The 17,809-nt window shown below is 37.2% G+C and overlaps 1 protein-coding gene across 1 annotated transcript in view; it reads right to left on the reverse strand.

The window, feature by feature from the left end:
- The window catches only part of LOC145994126 (pickpocket protein 28-like), an 87,751-nt gene that overhangs the window by 17,472 nt on the left and 52,470 nt on the right, over positions 1 to 17,809 (reverse strand). Inside the window, exons 5-6 of the mRNA XM_083130215.1 lie at positions 1,254 to 1,371; positions 16 to 101 (exon numbers count right to left, since the gene is read on the reverse strand). Of these exons, the coding sequence (XP_082986341.1) occupies positions 16 to 101; positions 1,254 to 1,371 (204 nt within the window). The remainder of the gene's footprint in view (positions 1 to 15; positions 102 to 1,253; positions 1,372 to 17,809) is intronic.

Here is a 17,809-nt window from a genome sequence, read left to right on the forward strand (position 1 = left end):
ATTAGAAAAACTTACCTAAGAAGTCTGTCCAATCGTAGAGTTCACTTCTCTGCATGGGGGAGAAAGTACTATCCTTGAAATAGACCCTCACTTCTCCAAGTCTGCAGGAAAATGAATTCAAGAGTTAACCAATCAAGTGAAAACAGTAAAACAAATAAAAATCATCGACAGACGTGCAATGATAGTACATTCTTATTACTAGAGCTCGGAAGTTCAGGCGTTTATTTTGGTTAAAATAAGCAGGCAAAAAAGGCATTTATAATGTGGAAAATGGGCACCAAATGAAAAAATAAGCACAGTGCACCGAAAAAAGTAGCAAATTTCAAGTTACTTATATCTATAATTCTTTCAGAAAGTTATATTCTGGATGGAAATAACATTTTTATTTTCCTTTGTTTGCATTCATTGCATATGACCACTAGTTTTATTCGACATTCATAGATAGCCATCTATCAGAAAGAATACTTTTTCGTAGCAGAAAGTGATCTCTTTAAATTGATAAAGCAATTGAACCACACATGAAATAGGCTCCTTCAATCAGATTCATATCGTCAGGAAAATAATTTCTACTTTTAAGAATTGAGACATGCACAGTAACGCTAATCGGAACTGGACCTACAGTTTGTGTTCTTCCACCAGGAATCGAACCCAAGCCTCTTGTTTACATAGCTACCACGCTACCACTGCGCCACAGGGGATGCCCTTCCTTTAAGAATATCACGACTTGTTTTTAATTTTTCCATTTCCACATTTGCACTTTTTTCTGCAAAAGCTAACCCCTATTCTCACGACACTTCCTTCATCTGCTTTACCGATTCCTTAGAGCCTTTCATCGATGCTACAAGAGATATGATATGAAACTGGAACCATAATATAATTTGTACTAATATTGCGTTTGTTTTATTGGAATTTCCTTCTTCATTAAAATTTCGTCCCGACTTCTTTCCAAAAAGATCTCTTCGGGTGGCAAAACTACAGTCATTAACAATTAAGCAATTGAGTACTTACAGTTGCATTTTCACAAGTTAACAATACATGTTCAAAAACTGTTACATTGTTAAATTTTCCGTTACATAGTAACTGGTATTCTACTTCGTTTATAACTTTTGAGCTAAACACACGTGAATTTTTCGAAACTGTGGGTAATAACAAGAAATGTCCTACATAGACAATCTGGAAAGATATCGCTGAAAGTATTGTAGAATTTATAAAGATAATTGCTGATGATGTGACCATAATATATGTATATTTACCTTCCATATTTCGAAATGTCATCGGGGTGTAAGTTCTCAAAAGAAATGTGTGTGCTGTATTCTACTTGAGAGCAAGTCGGTAGGCAATGAGAGCAGTTGTAGTTCTTCACCCTGAATCCTGAAAAGGTGAACAACAAAATAAGAAGTCGCATCACCTTGCAATGGCGAAAGCATGTTGTAAAGGTGAAAATAATTTCTATGTAGTCCAGAAATAATTTATGTTCAAGTTAGCCTATGCTTCCAAGATTAACTTATATGCTAAGTAATATACAGATCTTATTATATGAATCTCTTCTGTTACTGTGCCACTGTGATTTCCCACGTGGCCCCTCCCTTGCAGGTTTGGCCGGACCGAGCTAAACTGTGACGTCATAAGTGGATGATCGAGGTAGGGGACCTGATTGGCCACTGCAGGGATGTGTTCACTATACGTTACAGCAGTGAGCGTAAACATAAAATTTGCCCGCACTTTAATACTGTTGGAGGCCGGAAATAATGGTAATTCTACTATTGCAGTCACTGTCAACGTAGTGATATTACAATATAAACATTCAAACATTTGAAGAGATGTAAAAAGTAGTGATCGTTAAAAATGTTAAATGAATTTATCACTTTTCAAAAAATTATCCCACAATATCCACAATATCGTGGAACTCTGTAGTGGAACTCTTTATTATTTTGCAGTTGTAAAATTAGTGAACAAATATTTACAGTGTTTTCCTCACCTGTGAGTACATTATTCCTACAAAATAATTTTTCAGGTCCTCCACAATAAGGGACACTTCTTGATACTGCAAAAAATAAAAACACCCAAATTAGGTGAGAATGATATACGATATTCCTTAAATGAAAAATAATTATTATACCTGTTTGAACATACCACTGCATTTGCCAATTGGTGTTAATAGACATGTTATACAGTGTAAAACAACATGCTCAATGGTTTTTCCTATTTGAAAGTCGGTGAACTAAGAATGAACTGAATTTCCGGCTTGAAACTCCTACTAAATGCTGAAATAAGGATCAACTGAATTTCCTGCTTGATGTCCTACTGAACGCTGAAATAAGAAACAACTGAATTTCCTGCTTGATGTCCTACTGAACGCTGCCTCCCCGATAGCGCGGTGGTAGCGTCGTTGCCTTGTAATCAAGGGGTCCCGGGTTCGATACCCGGTAGAGGCACATAGTGGTTCGGATCCCACTATAAACTGTAGGTCCAGTCCCGATTAGCCTTACTGTGCACAAAGTGGACTTAAAACACCAAATCAAACCAAACCTACCGAACGCTGAAATAAAAATCAACTGAATTTCCTGCTTGAAAGTTCTATTGAACGCTGAACAAAGAGAAGAATCAACCGAATTTCTTGCTTGAAAGTCCTAGAGAACGCTGAAATAAGGATCAACTGAATGTCCTGCTTGAAAGTTATACTGAACGCTGAAACAAAAATCAACTGAATTTCCAGCTTGAAAGTCCTATTTAATGCTGAACTAAAAATCAACATAATTTCCTGCTTGAAAGTCCTACTGATTCTTTATAACATTCACAATTTTATTGTCACGATATAAATTTTAATGAGAAGAAAGAGAATTCATTATCACTGTTACTTTTTTTAATTATGAGATAAGTTGACTTCTGTATTTTATTTCTTAAAGAAATTATATATTTGTGCTGGTGATAATTCAAAACCGATCAGCGACAATTATGGCGACCTTTAGGCAGAATTCGTGAATACATAGTTTGGAAGTTATGTTCTGATTTCTTTAAATAAGGGATCGGAAGCAACATTCTTACAACTTAAGAACGGGAGTTTCTTAAGATGTGATGTCGTCGATAGTTTCAGGGATAATGAAACTAATGATGAAAATGTTGATCCAATGAAGAATATTATTTGTTGCAGTAACGTTGAAGCAGATTCTCGACTAGTGAAGTGCAATAGCTGCAATAAATAGGAACATTTAGAGTGTAGAAATTTTATTGTAATGCACTGGGAAATATTTAGTTCTTCTAATAAAATATATTTCTGTAGATCTAGTAAACCAGAGTTTGATCCATTTTTGTTAAAATCTTATACAAGTACAGTAAATCCAAACTTGGACAAGATTATTGCTGCATTTCAAGTTACGGTTACCCAAAGTTTGCAGAAAAATAATGAGAATCTTAAAGGAAAGTTGAAAAAGTACATAAATTGAGAGTATAAGATCCTTAGGAAAATATTTGGACCTAAAAGGGATGAGGAAACGGGTGAGTGGTGATTGTTATATAATTTAGAAGTACATAATTTGTATTCGTGTTCAGATATTATTAGAATGATTAAATCAATGTGGGCATGTGGCACGAATGGGAGAGGAAAGAAGAGTTTACAGGATTCTTGTTGGGAAACCTGATGATAAGAGACCTGTAGGAAGGCCAAGACGAAAAAGGAGGGATATCGTTGAGATGGACCTAAAGGAAATCGGTAGGGATAGAAAAGAGTATATAGATCTTGCTCAGGATAGGGACAGATGGAAGGCCTGTGTTGCTGCAGCCATGAACCTTCGGGTTTAAGAAGGCTAGAGAGTTAATTACTTAGCTGTGAATTGCAACAAAATTATGAAATGCTACAAAAGGATTTGCAACCAAATAATGAAAAACTTGAAGAGAAGTTCCAAGTCATTCGAAATGAATTGCACTAGTTTCATCACATTGAACATTCGTTACAAAATGTTGCTCAAACTTGTCAAAATGTTATTAGTGAGTTTAGGTGTAAATTGGATGAAGGAATTAGTACAACACATGCCGAAGTTTCAGATAACTAAGAACAAATGAAGAGTCATGAGGGAAAGTTGACAAGGATGGAAGTCTGCAATGAGGAAATTATGGAGAAATTTACACAATATGAGGTTAGGTTTGAAACATTAAATGCCGAAATAGATAGAATGAAGGTAGTTCAGACTTCTACATGTAGCTCTGAAACGTTGGTAAATAACGTGATAACATATTCAATGCGTGCCTGAATTTTCGTAATTGTCCAAGTTGACGACTCCTTACTGTGGAGGGTAAAAAATCTGACATGAGAACTCCTCTGAATTGTTTGACTCCCAACGGTTCGATCAGAGATTCAATGTCGTGGTTACTGAGTGCTTCTTCTTTTTTAAAAACTTGTTCAAAGCGTTCTACTTGACTCTTTTACCCTTTTCTCCATTTCCAGGTTGTGCCGTTTCTGTTCTTCCAATTCTGCCTTGTTCTTCTTTGAGTCGATTACGTTTTTTGCTATGGTTTATGCCACCCAGTAAACTTCCCACTGCACCCAAAGCTGCTAGAATTGTTGGATTGCTGAATATGAAACCTCCCGTGTGTGTTTTTTCCCCTCGAACGTTGTAATCTTTTCAATTGAGGAGTGCTGAGCAACAATTTCATTCCGCGACCTTTGGATAAACAAGAACGTTTCTTTTCTCGTTGTTTCTTGGTGAGTAATCCATCGAGGGCAACCAGAGTTTTAACATTCGAGTACGGTGCTTGGTAAACTACACGCTTGGGCTTCATGATCATGTTATGTTATACAGAGGCTGATCAGCGTATATGTGACCAAACGCGATTCCTTCCCGCTGCACTCGCCCAACCTTGGTCGGGCTTGTTTGTCAGTGTAGTTTGTGAGCTGTAAAAGAGTGGTAGTGTTTTCTCACAGGGCCGAAAATCCATCACAAACTGGGCCACTTTTGTGAGGAGTACGTTGTATAACATTTCCAAGCGTTTGCGTTTTCTGGATGGGCCGAAAATTCTGCCAAAACTGAGTTGCTTTTGGGAAGGTTATGTTGTAGCCCTTTATGATGCAAAGTTCAGTGTGTCAATGATCAGGAAGTAGTGTAAGAGCAAGGATTGTGACGTTCATTTGACTTTATTCAAGAATGTGATCGACAAGTATAAGGATTGCATGGCCCCAGCGTTCTGTTCTCCAACAAAGGGGACGAGAACACAGCCGTGCACACAAGCCACCACAAGTATGCAGGCGAAACTTAGCAGAATGGCCAAGCAAGAGAATCCACCGACCCAAAGACAGATGACGAATCATCTAACCTTGTCTTTGGAAACTGTTAACCGCATCTTGCACCTGTGGAGGGTTTCATACTTATCGTGCTGTGTAATCGTTACGATTGTAATCGTTTACGAGTTCTTGTAGGATGTCGATCCATTTGTAATATTCCTGAAGCGTGAACCGTTTCCACATGCGTGTTTTCAAGGTTCGCTTGAAACGTTCCACATTGCTGGCTTTTAGGTGACTGAAGGTTGAATAATGATGAATGTTGTGTTTTCGAATGAACTGCTCTAATACGGAGTTTTAAAATTCTTTTCCGTTATCTGTTTGAAGGAATCGAGGTCGTCTGCCACTTTCATCGAAAATTATTTTTAATGCTTCCACTACACATGTTCCCGTTTTAGTTTTTAGAGGTAAAGTCCATGCGAATTTTGAAAACGTATCTATGACGGTGAGGAGGTACTTGTTGCCTTTGTTAATTTTATGTAAAGTTTTCAAATTACCGCTGCTTATTTCGACGAGGTCACATTGCCACAAATCGTCTATACCTTTTGTTACAACCAATAAACGCATGTAATTGCGACGCTCTGGATTGTGCAACTTGTTCACTATAGCCTTCCTAGACATTGAATGAGAGATTTCGTTTGAAGAGAATGACTAACGTAAGTAGTACAATAAACCTGCTTCTACGCCATTAAGTGGGTCTCAGTGTTGCCAACCCACCCCAAGAAAATTTCACCATATGATATTTTACAGGCGAAACTAACCTACCAATAGGAGTTGGCAACACTGACTAGTTGATTCTCAACGTCTTGGAAAAACGTCATAAGACAAATATCTTAATCTTTAAGAAAGTCGACTTCCGGTATGTCAAGATGTTACTTCTGGCCTGTCAAGAAAATTTTCTTAAGACAATTATCTTCAGACGTTTTTCCAAGATATTGATTTTCTTGGGTCCTAATTGAGCTAGGATGATGATTTTAGGTTTGTTTAATAGGATTCGACGAGAACTATTCGACTAGCAAATAAAATCGATTCTACCCCCCCTCTATTTTTTTCTAGCATACTGATCTATTGCATGCTAACCAAACCTCTTGTGTGGCAGTGCTCTTGTAACGCCACGTATGTATGTATGTAATGCGATTTGTGGGGGAAGGGAGCAAATTTTGAACTTACGGCTTAATTAATCTGCATGCATGCTTGATTTTTGACTTGTTTATTTCTAGTTCGACATGCGATATAACGTTAAAAAGTACAAAGCAATCAAGTAATCTACCCTGTCCAGTTGGTCCTGGGAGCCGCAAAATAATGTTGTCAGCTCTGAGCTGAGGGGATAGCTTTTCCACTTTATTACTTTTTTAAACTGGTCTCTTACAATACATAAATTTGCAAATGGGATGTTCTCTTCATTACTGGATTCTTTTTCCGCATTTGGCGCCAGGTCATTTTCGGCATTTTCACTTGGTCCTTATGTGGCTCATCTGCTTCTTCGGTGTAAAAGAGATCGTCCTGGACATCTAAATGGTCATATCCACCATCGTTACTATCATTCTCCACAACATCGTCCTCATCGGAACTCTCACCAAGAAATACGTCCAAAATAAGAGATTTATTACAGAGTCGTGGACGCTTCGGTGCATTCATAACGCCGTTAATCGCGCGGGGGACAAGTGTCACCCAACTGACTTTCAAGCTCAATAACACGGGCTAGTCCTCACTACAACATGCAAACGTACATTAGTCGGTAATGTAGGCGAAAATTACTGAAGCCCCTCCTACACATTGCTTGGCGATAACGAAAACAAAGGGGCTGGGTGACAATGTTTACCTATAGCTGTACATATAGAAGAAAAAAAATTACCTGACCAATAAAATGTAACAATACCGATCCTGACCTTTGTCGGATGACGTAGGTTGCAATCCCACCCCCGATGGCGTATAGACTTAAATGTTTGCATAACATGAAATACTGTTAATGAAAATGTGTTGTTTCTAATGTTCAATATAGAAAATCATATAACAAGAAAAAGAAGAAAAGAAATGTTGCGAGGCAGATACGGAGCCTCAACTCAAACCATATATGATCAGACAACATTTCAACGATGCGTTCATAACTAACGTGTGATTATTCAAAAATTCAAATAGTGCAGTGAGAAACAACCAAGTATCTAACTCTCTAAGCTTCTTAAACCCGATGAGGACAAATACAAGCACATCCTGATCTGAGAAAGATCTATCTATTTACTATTTTTCTATTCTAACCGATTTTTGCTTTTAGGTCCATTCGACCCCTCATGGTATACGAGCTCCCAGTGCCCATCCCCCTGATGGTGGAGGAAGCGAATCTATTTATCCTTGCCAAGTTGGACATGAAACAGCATGATATGTGGGAGACTATAATTTATACATGTGGTTGCTTGGATGCTTACAGAGGATGACAAGGTACCCTAGGATGCCATAGCTCGTGCGATTGAGGTATTTTATTAAGCTCATATTTTGATGAGTGTAAACAATTAAGTAAGTCACAAGGGGCTGAGGCATAGTTCGAATCTCTCAGTCTAGGTATGGATGCAGACAGGCACGAAGTTTTGTGTGTGGACGTAAAAAAATGTCCTTCACCCCGATGGCATAGTGGTAATGTTGTTCTTGCCTTGTTCCCATCGATAACATAGTGGTTACACAAAAAAAAACTGTCCTCTATTAAGAAGTTCTTCTCAAAATTAATCAACCACTCTCTCTCTTCTCCTCATTAAAAAACACATTATTTCCAGTGAAATATTGACTCAACTACCTTTCTAAGATGCTAGAATGGCTACCACGAGCTTGGTGACTGAACATTAAAGACCACCGAGCGATTTACTTCACAGTACTGTCACTTAGTTTCAACAAGCAGAGTTCAAGGCTTCCCGGGTGTCCTGCAGGGTTCGGCATTTTTTTTAAAATAGCATGCTAATAAACTCGCTTTACAATATGAAGACCCCTCTCAATGTGTCGGCTGCAGTTATTCTCTGGTAATTATGCCTTGCCGATGGCGTTGTCGCCTTGTAATCAAAAGGTGCCAGGTTTTGATACCTGTTGGAAGCTGCAATTCAATCAATCATTCTCTGGTAATTATATTCTTGTGTCAAGTACAACCCCCTCTAGGAACATTTAACATATATACAGCTTGTTAAATAACATTGTTTTTCTGATCATCTCATCCTGGTAGTCACAATTGATCAATGAGAAAAATATATTGTGCTGACATGGGAAACACGCAATAAAAATGCATGATCAATGGTCAAAGTCAAAAGCAAGCGGAAAAAATAAACAGTGAGAGTAATACAAGCTTCCAGCCGTGTGATTTGCACAGAATTAGATACAAAATTGCATTCATAACGCCGTTAATCGCGCGGGGGACAAGTGTCACCCAACTGACTTTCAAACGCAATAACACGGGCTAGTCCTCACTACAACATGCAAACGTACATTAGTCGGTAATGTAGGCGAAAATTACTGAAGCCCCTCCTACACATTGCTTGGCGATAACGAAAACAAAGGGGCTGGGTGACAATGTTTACCTATAGCTGTACATATAGAAGAAAAAAAATTACCTGACCAATAAAATGTAACAATACCGATCCTGACCTTTGTCGGATGACGTAGGTTGCAATCCCACCCCCGATGGAGTATAGACTTAAATGTTTGCATAACATGAAATACTGTTAATGAAAATGTGTTGTTTCTAATGTTCAATATAGAAAATCATATAACAAGAAAAAGAAGAAAAGAAATGTTGCGAGGCAGATACGGAGCCTCAACTCAAACCATATATGATCAGACAACATTTCAACGATGCGTTCATAACTAACGTGTGATTATTCAAAAATTCAAATAGTGCAGTGAGAAACAACCAAGTATCTAACTCTCTAAGCTTCTTAAACCCGATGAGGACAAATACAAGCACATCCTGATCTGAGAAAGATCTATCTATTTACTATTTTTCTATTCTAACCGATTTTTGCTTTTAGGTCCATTCGACCCCTCATGGTATACGAGCTCCCAGTGCCCATCCCCCTGATGGTGGAGGAAGCGAATCTATTTATCCTTGCCAAGTTGGACATGAAACAGCATGATATGTGGGAGACTATAATTTATACATGTGGTTGCTTGGATGCTTACAGAGGATGACAAGGTACCCTAGGATGCCATAGCTCGTGCGATTGAGGTATTTTATTAAGCTCATATTTTGATGAGTGTAAACAATTAAGTAAGTCACAAGGGGCTGAGGCATAGTTCGAATCTCTCAGTCTAGGTATGGATGCAGACAGGCACGAAGTTTTGTGTGTGGACGTAAAAAAATGTCCTTCACCCCGATGGCATAGTGGTAATGTTGTTCTTGCCTTGTTCCCATCGATAACATAGTGGTTACACAAAAAAAAACTGTCCTCTATTAAGAAGTTCTTCTCAAAATTAATCAACCACTCTCTCTCTTCTCCTCATTAAAAAACACATTATTTCCAGTGAAATATTGACTCAACTACCTTTCTAAGATGCTAGAATGGCTACCACGAGCTTGGTGACTGAACATTAAAGACCACCGAGCGATTTACTTCACAGTACTGTCACTTAGTTTCAACAAGCAGAGTTCAAGGCTTCCCGGGTGTCCTGCAGGGTTCGGCATTTTTTTTAAAATAGCATGCTAATAAACTCGCTTTACAATATGAAGACCCCTCTCAATGTGTCGGCTGCAGTTATTCTCTGGTAATTATGCCTTGCCGATGGCGTTGTCGCCTTGTAATCAAAAGGTGCCAGGTTTTGATACCTGTTGGAAGCTGCAATTCAATCAATCATTCTCTGGTAATTATATTCTTGTGTCAAGTACAACCCCCTCTAGGAACATTTAACATATATACAGCTTGTTAAATAACATTGTTTTTCTGATCATCTCATCCTGGTAGTCACAATTGATCAATGAGAAAAATATATTGTGCTGACATGGGAAACACGCAATAAAAATGCATGATCAATGGTCAAGGTCAAAAGCAAGCGGAAAAAATAAACAGTGAGAGTAATACAAGCTTCCAGCCGTGTGATTTGCACAGAATTAGATACAAAATTGGATTGATCTTGCTCATGGATAGGGTGAGAGATGGAAGGCTTCTGTTGCTAAACCTTCGGTTTTTAAGAAGGCAAGAGAATTAGTTGGTTAATATCAGGCTATTAGGAACTGGCATCCTTGAAACTGAATGCTGCAAGCCTTTCCCTCTACACATTTATTTCCGACACAATCCTCGCTCTCGTTATGCTTTTTTACAGATAACATCAAAAAGCCGTGACATGCGATTTTCAGGCTCTTCCATTCACAACACAAACACTCATGTTTCTTTTTACATCGCAATGATGAGGATACTCAGTACCATATAAGATTTGGTGAGTCTCAGAGCTCCAGGAAAAATAAACTCCTGTAGGATTTTCCGTGTAGCAGTGAGACACATTAGCACCGTAAATTGAACTGCACATAATTTAGATTTTATTGAAAAGCAAACAGAAGCCGTGTTGGGAGCAGTTTGAAGACTGGAACGGTTATGCAAGGACACTTATTATGATATAAACATTTCAGTATAATATTTCGAGAATTGCTTTTCGATAATGTTTGGTACTTAATTTAATCAATTGTTTGAAAAAACACAAAACTTTCAAATGAGAATTACGGCCTTTTTAAATTTTGTAGGTACTTGAGATACTATTGTAACACTCTTCGTAAAGCTGTATATACTATTTCCAACTTTTCGTTCTTTTTTGAGCCTGAAAGTGTGGTGAAATCTCCTTTCTGTTCCTACAATAGTTAGCCCAGTTTTTAACAGTACATCTACAAATTCCATGGAAGTGTACCAGTTATCAGTAGTTACATTTCTGTTGGTATCAAAATTAGGTTTACACAGTCTTACTACAGCCTGCCTATGTATAGAAAGCTTTTTCTTGTTTTTCATATAATTCTAGTCCATCTGGTCCTTTATCGCAATATAGACAAGAGTAGTATAAAAGTATATAATATAAACTCGAGAAAGTATGAACCCCCCTCAGGCAGATTTGGCTACACTTAAACCTAGCTCAACATGCCCATATGAGCTTTTTGCTCAAGTGTGGCACCCTGTCTAATCCAAGATTTTTGTAAAAATGCCCTCGGGAATTTCCCGTGAAAGTATGACCCCCCTCAGATTGATTTGCCTACACTTATAAAAGGCACTTCTGTGAGATTGTTGTCCATAAGCTTGTCAAAAATATGCCCCTCTTGATATTTTTTTTGGCCACACTTAAAACTAAGCCAAAAAGCCACCCACATACACACCCACACCCACCCATATCCACCCACACCCACCCTCATACACCCATACCCACTCACACCCACACATATTTACTTCCGGTCTATTTCCGGCTATTTCTGGCCATTTCTGGCCATTTCTGCCCACTTCCGGTCCACTTCCGGTCCACTTTCGGTCTATTTCCGGCTATCCCTGGCCATTTCTGCCCACTTCCGGTCCACTTCCGGTCTATTTCCGGTCTATTTCCGGTTCACCCACTTCCGGTCCACTTGTGGCCTATTTCTGGTTTATTTCTATTGCATCATGTTTTGCAACAAATTATTACCCAATATTATGCAATAAATTATTAGGGATGTGTTGTTTTCTGATTGGTTGGTTATGACATAATGTGATGATGTGTTATATTCTGATTGGCTTATTGTTTCAGATGTTTTTAATACGCTCCGTGCTTAAGCTATATAAAGAGATTTTGCATTGCATATCAGCCAGTATTGTGAGAGTTGTTGAAGAGAAAGGGTGTGTTGTTGCAGTGCTGCTCATATTTTTTAAACACAAAAATATAGCAGATTTGTATAAATTGAATTATAGGTTTGTCTGATTTAATATAGAGAATTTTTTATTATTTATATCAAACATATTGAACAAAGGGTTTATATCTGCCCCAGTTTGTTATACATGACACATGGTATTAGGTCTTTTTTTTTCTAGGACATGCCTGTGTAGACATGCATTTGTGCTAGGGCAGTGCTTCTGTACTTATTCTATCTTTGTGCATGTAGGCTATCAGCTTTATACAACCTGTCATAGGTTTATTTAGTATAGAGTTTTGATTTGAACCCCAAGAAATTTTATATAAATACCAAAGCCAAAAATATTAACACACATATACACACACTAGGTATACAAAGCACACTGCTGAACCCAACTGATATTTTTTATTAAGTATAAAATTTTGATTTGAATCCCAAGAAATTTTATATAATAAACCAATAATAAAAATGCCAAATCAAAAACATTGTAATCAATGCAAAAAGAATATATCCAGCCCCAATTGGGCTAAGCATCAAAAGAATTGTGATTCAGACAAATGCAGAACACCCACAAAAATATGTCCTACATGCCATAGAAAATATAGCATGGAATATTTCACATATAAACATAAGGGTACTTGTTCTGCACAGTCATCAATATTGCCCCCACAACCATCTACATCTGGTCTGAAAAGGAAGCATGAAACACCTGTTAATGCTAGACCGGCAAAGCAGCCATGCTATGAACCCATCCATAGCAGTTTTGCTGGCCAACGTAGGGATTACCGGTTTGTATCAGAGCAAAAATGTGGTATTAAGAATTCTTTGAACAGTATAAATCCTGATGTGCAGGCAATTCTAAATGCACAAAATGGCTCTTATAAGCTGTCCCTCAAATTGTTTACACAATATAAGAAACCAAATGGCACAAAATTTACACAGCCCCACATAACAGAAACTGTAGATATATATTCAAATACAAATTCAGACAAAATAATAAGCAGTTTGATAGATCAATTGAATATTAAACACTCTGAATTTGCAGCAAAAGAGTCAGGATGGAGCCTATGCGGATCTCCACACAAGCTCTATGTTAATATTTCTGAATTCAGCCCATTACAAGGATCTACATATCTGCCATTACCTGCCAATATTAAAAACAAAAGAGCCGTGGTTAACATAGAAAATAATGATGAGAAATGCTTTCTGTGGTGTATTTTAGCTGCTTTGTTTCCAGTTTTAAGGAATCCTCAGAGAATAACTTATTATAAACAACATGAGCACGATTTTGATGAAGCAATGGAGAGCTTAAAATATCCAATGTCTGTTCAGAATATTGATAAATTTGAAAAAAAGGCCAGGGATATCAATGGTAAACAATTATCTATTAATGTATTTATTTGTTCTACTGGCCGTGGCAATTTCTTGATAGATCCTCTCAGAATCAGTACACTTGATGATGATTCTGCTGTTCCGATTGATCTGCTCTTAATTGAAGGGTATGACACACACCATTACACTCTGATACATAATCTTGAAGCTTTAGTCAGAAAACAACTAGACAAATCTAAGACAATATTCAAGTTGTGCAGAAGATGTTTGACTGTATTTGATGGTAAAAAAATAACAAATCCAAGTGAAAATGCCAAATTCAAAAAATTTGAAGCCTTGTTGGAACACCAAGCATATATAGTCTGTGATTTTGAATCAAACCTCAAACCCCTTGCATTCTGCAACCCAGATCCTGATGAATCTTCAAGTACATCATACCAGTTACATGAACCTTCTAGTTTTTATTATGTTGTTGTACAGGATGGTGTTGTTAGTAAAGAATATTTATACATGGGAGCAGATGCCATCAAAGAATTTGCACATAGAATAGAAAATGAGTGCCATGACATAGCATCTAATATCTTATTAAAATCAAAACCTATGTTGCCTTTAACAGAGGATCAGATTGAAGATTTCAACAATGCAGAAAAATGCCCGGTATGTGATTCTGAATTTTCAGATACAAATATCAAGGTGAAACACCATTCTCATACAGATGGTAAATTCAAAATGGCTCTGTGTAATAGCTGTAATATTAAGATCCAGAGACCAAAATTTGTCCCTGTATTTTGCCATGGTGCATCCAATTATGATTTTCATCATCTGATTAGGTACGAGGGGTTTGACAAGCAGAATTTAAATATTTTAGCTAAAAATAATGAGAAATATATTGCCATTAGCAAGATAATTAAAGTTAATGGTGTTCCTATTCAATTAAGATTTCTTGATTCATACAGAATTTTATCGGCTAGCTTGGCTACACTGGCCACTCAATTATCTGATGATCAATTCAAAATTACATGTGCTTTGTTTCCAAATCAGGACCTGAAATTAATTAGGCGGAAGTATGTATATCCATATGATTATGTTACAGATTTTTCTAAATTTGATGAGTGTTCTCTGCCAACACAAGAAGAGTTGTACAGCAAAATCAGAGGATCTGGAATCACTGATGATGATTATCACCATGCCCAATTGATGTGGAACAATTTAAAATGCCAGACATTTGGTGAGTATCACAAGGCTTATTTAAAACTTGATGTGGCTCTCTTAGCCGATATACTGCAGGCATTCAGAAAATCTTCCATGCAAAATTATAAACTGGACCCAATGTATTTTTACAGTGCACCGGGCCTAGCATGGTCTGCAATGTTTTTAAACACTAAAATGCAATTGGATCTGATCCAAGGTCAAGATATGTATCTGTTTATGGAACAATGTATAAGATGAAGCATGGTGCAATGCTCTCAGAGATATGCCAGAGCTAACAACAAATATATTCCTGATTATGATCCAGCACTGCCATCAAATTATATACTGTATGTAGATGCCAACAGCCTGTATGGTTATGCTATGATGGATAAGTTGCCATATGCAGGGCTTGAGTGGGTTGAAGATTTCAATATTGAAGATCTTAAGGATTTTGATGACAGTAACTATGGCCTGTTCTTAGAGGTTGATCTGACAATTCCAGATAATTTACACAACACATTTTCTGATCTGCCCCCAATTCCTGAGGTTGAGTGCTCACCTGGCTCTAAACAGAAGAAATTGATGATGACTCTAGAGCCAAAACAGGATTATGTCATATATTACAAAAAACTCCAGTTCCTAATGAATCATGGTGTTCAAGTGACCAAAGTTGGCAAAGTTTTGAGGTTCAGGCACTCAAGATGGTTGAAGCCATAAATTGGACACAGAGCTACGAACATCTGCAATGAGCCAATTTGATAAATCTTTGTTTAAATTGATGGTGTAATGTGTAATGTGTATGGCAAAACCATAGAAAATGTCAGAAAACATACTGATGTTAAAATAATTACTGACCCCAGCCTGAGCAAAAAATTGATTGCAAAGCCTAATTTCAATTATAGAAGAATTTATGATGAAAATATGGCACTCTTCAACAAAAAAAACAAAGATTAAGTTTGATAAGCCTATTTATGTAGGGGCTGTGATATTGGAATTGGCCAAATTACACATGTTAAAGCTCTATTATGATATGCTCAAGCCTATTTATGGCGATTGTGTAAAATTGATGTACATGGACACACATAGTTTTATTCTTGATATTCAGACAGAAGATGTCTATCAAGATATGACACAGCCTGCATTGCTTGAATATTTTGATACCAGTGAACATACACAGATTCAACCCCACAACAAAAAGGTGCCTGGCAAGTTAAAAGATGAGACACTTGGTGATGTTATTGTGGCATTTGCTGGGTTAAGGGCCAAGATATACAGTTTTGAAACATGTGGTGGTGCTGTTGTCAAAAAGGCCAAGGGCATTGGCAGAGTAACTGTAGACAAAGAGCTTGAATTTAAAGATTATGAAGATTGTCTCAAATCACAGAGTTCAATCAGAACATCAGAATCCAGAATTCAGAGTGTGGATCACTTGTGACTACAAATGTTGTAAGAAAAGTGACTCTGGACCCACATGATGATAAGAGATGTATTTTGTCATGTGGCATACATACTCTACCATGGGGTCATTGTGACTTGAAAAATGGTAATCAATGCCCAATTACAGAGCATGATTTGAAATAAATAAACATGCCTATGAACTTATTTGGGTTCAAAAAACAGGCTATTATGGACCTGCCAACACCACAACCCTCTTCTGATATAATATCTAAACTAAGTGCTTTGTTAATTATTCATCTGAACAGCATACTTACAGATGTTGATGATGAAACAGGTAAAACATTGTACATATTTAACAATAATTTAAATCATTACCAATTACCTGTAGGTGGTCAATTACAATTTATTACAACCCCTGAGGGTGATGTCAAGATTTCAGTAGGGAGAAATATTTATAGAATTAAGCACTCAAACATGGTTTCTGGCACTGTATATACTGTTTCTGCTGGTGACTGCTTATATATTGAGGTCCCGGGATCCTATGACAAGCTTATACCTTTTTTTATAGAATTAAGAATTAGATATTCAATAATAAATAACCACTAAAACAAAATGCCTAATGATATATTTGGCCATACAAGGCATGAAGATCACAGTGATGAGATTCTTATGCTTGATGTCAGAGTCAAAAAATTAAGAAGTGATTTACAAGCTTTACAAACCACACTCAATGCCAGTCTTCAACTAGAAATTACAAATTTACAATCACAATGCATGGACCCTCTTCTTAAAATTGACTCACAACTCAAATTATTGCTACAGAAATATACTGATTTGGCCACATTGGATAATTTTCAAAGTTTAGAAGAAGCTGTGGCAGCTCTTCAAGCCAAATTTAAGACCCAGGCCACCAACTCTGAGCAATTGAAACAACAATTGGAAGAGCATATTAATAATGTCCAGACACAGTTCCAAACAATTGTCAAAAGCATAAAATCACAAGAAGATTTTGATCTAGTGATTTCCACTCTAAAGGAACAGATTCAATCACTGGAGATACCTAATCTGGACCCCTTGAACAATGCCATAGCCGAGGTTAAAGAAAAAATTGAGACACTTGAAAATTTTATGAACAACTTGCCATCTTCTGATGCTTTGAGTGCAATAACTCGGAGTGTTGCCAATATTAAGCTGCAACTTGAAACATATGAAGATTTAGGAAAAATTCAGAGTACCATAACCCATCTTGAGGGTACAATAGCAGCAGTGCAAAGTGATTTGACAAATGTACAAGAATCTCTAGAATCTCAACTTCCTGGTATTGTAGACACCCTTGTCAGTGTCCAGCAACAGATCACAAAACTTGAAAACCTCAACACTGAATCAGAGCTATCTCATTTTCATCACTTGATCGATGATATCCAAACAAAGCTTGAAATTTTACAACAATCAACACCTACTCAGGCAGATATAGCCCTGCTCCAAGATGCTATGCAAAGTGTGGCTGATGCTTCTGAATTAAATAATGTAAAATTGGCACTTGAATCTTTGCAAAATACTGTATCAAATCTGCCTACATCACAGGAACTTAAAAATATTAAGAGAGCTGTGAATCGCATATTGAAATCAGAAGATATCAAGAATATCCAGACAGAGATCAAACAACTTACTCAGACAGTGGCCACTCTACCAACTAATCAACATATTAATGAACTGCATGCCCTGTTTGAGGATATCAGAAGACAAGTCCATGATCTTACTGCTCAAAATTCAAAATTGGCAGTTGT

The sequence above is a fragment of the Lepisma saccharinum genome, chromosome 10, assembly GCF_977018435.1.
Source record: "Lepisma saccharinum chromosome 10, izLepSacc3.1, whole genome shotgun sequence".
Taxonomy (NCBI): domain Eukaryota; kingdom Metazoa; phylum Arthropoda; class Insecta; order Zygentoma; family Lepismatidae; genus Lepisma; species Lepisma saccharinum.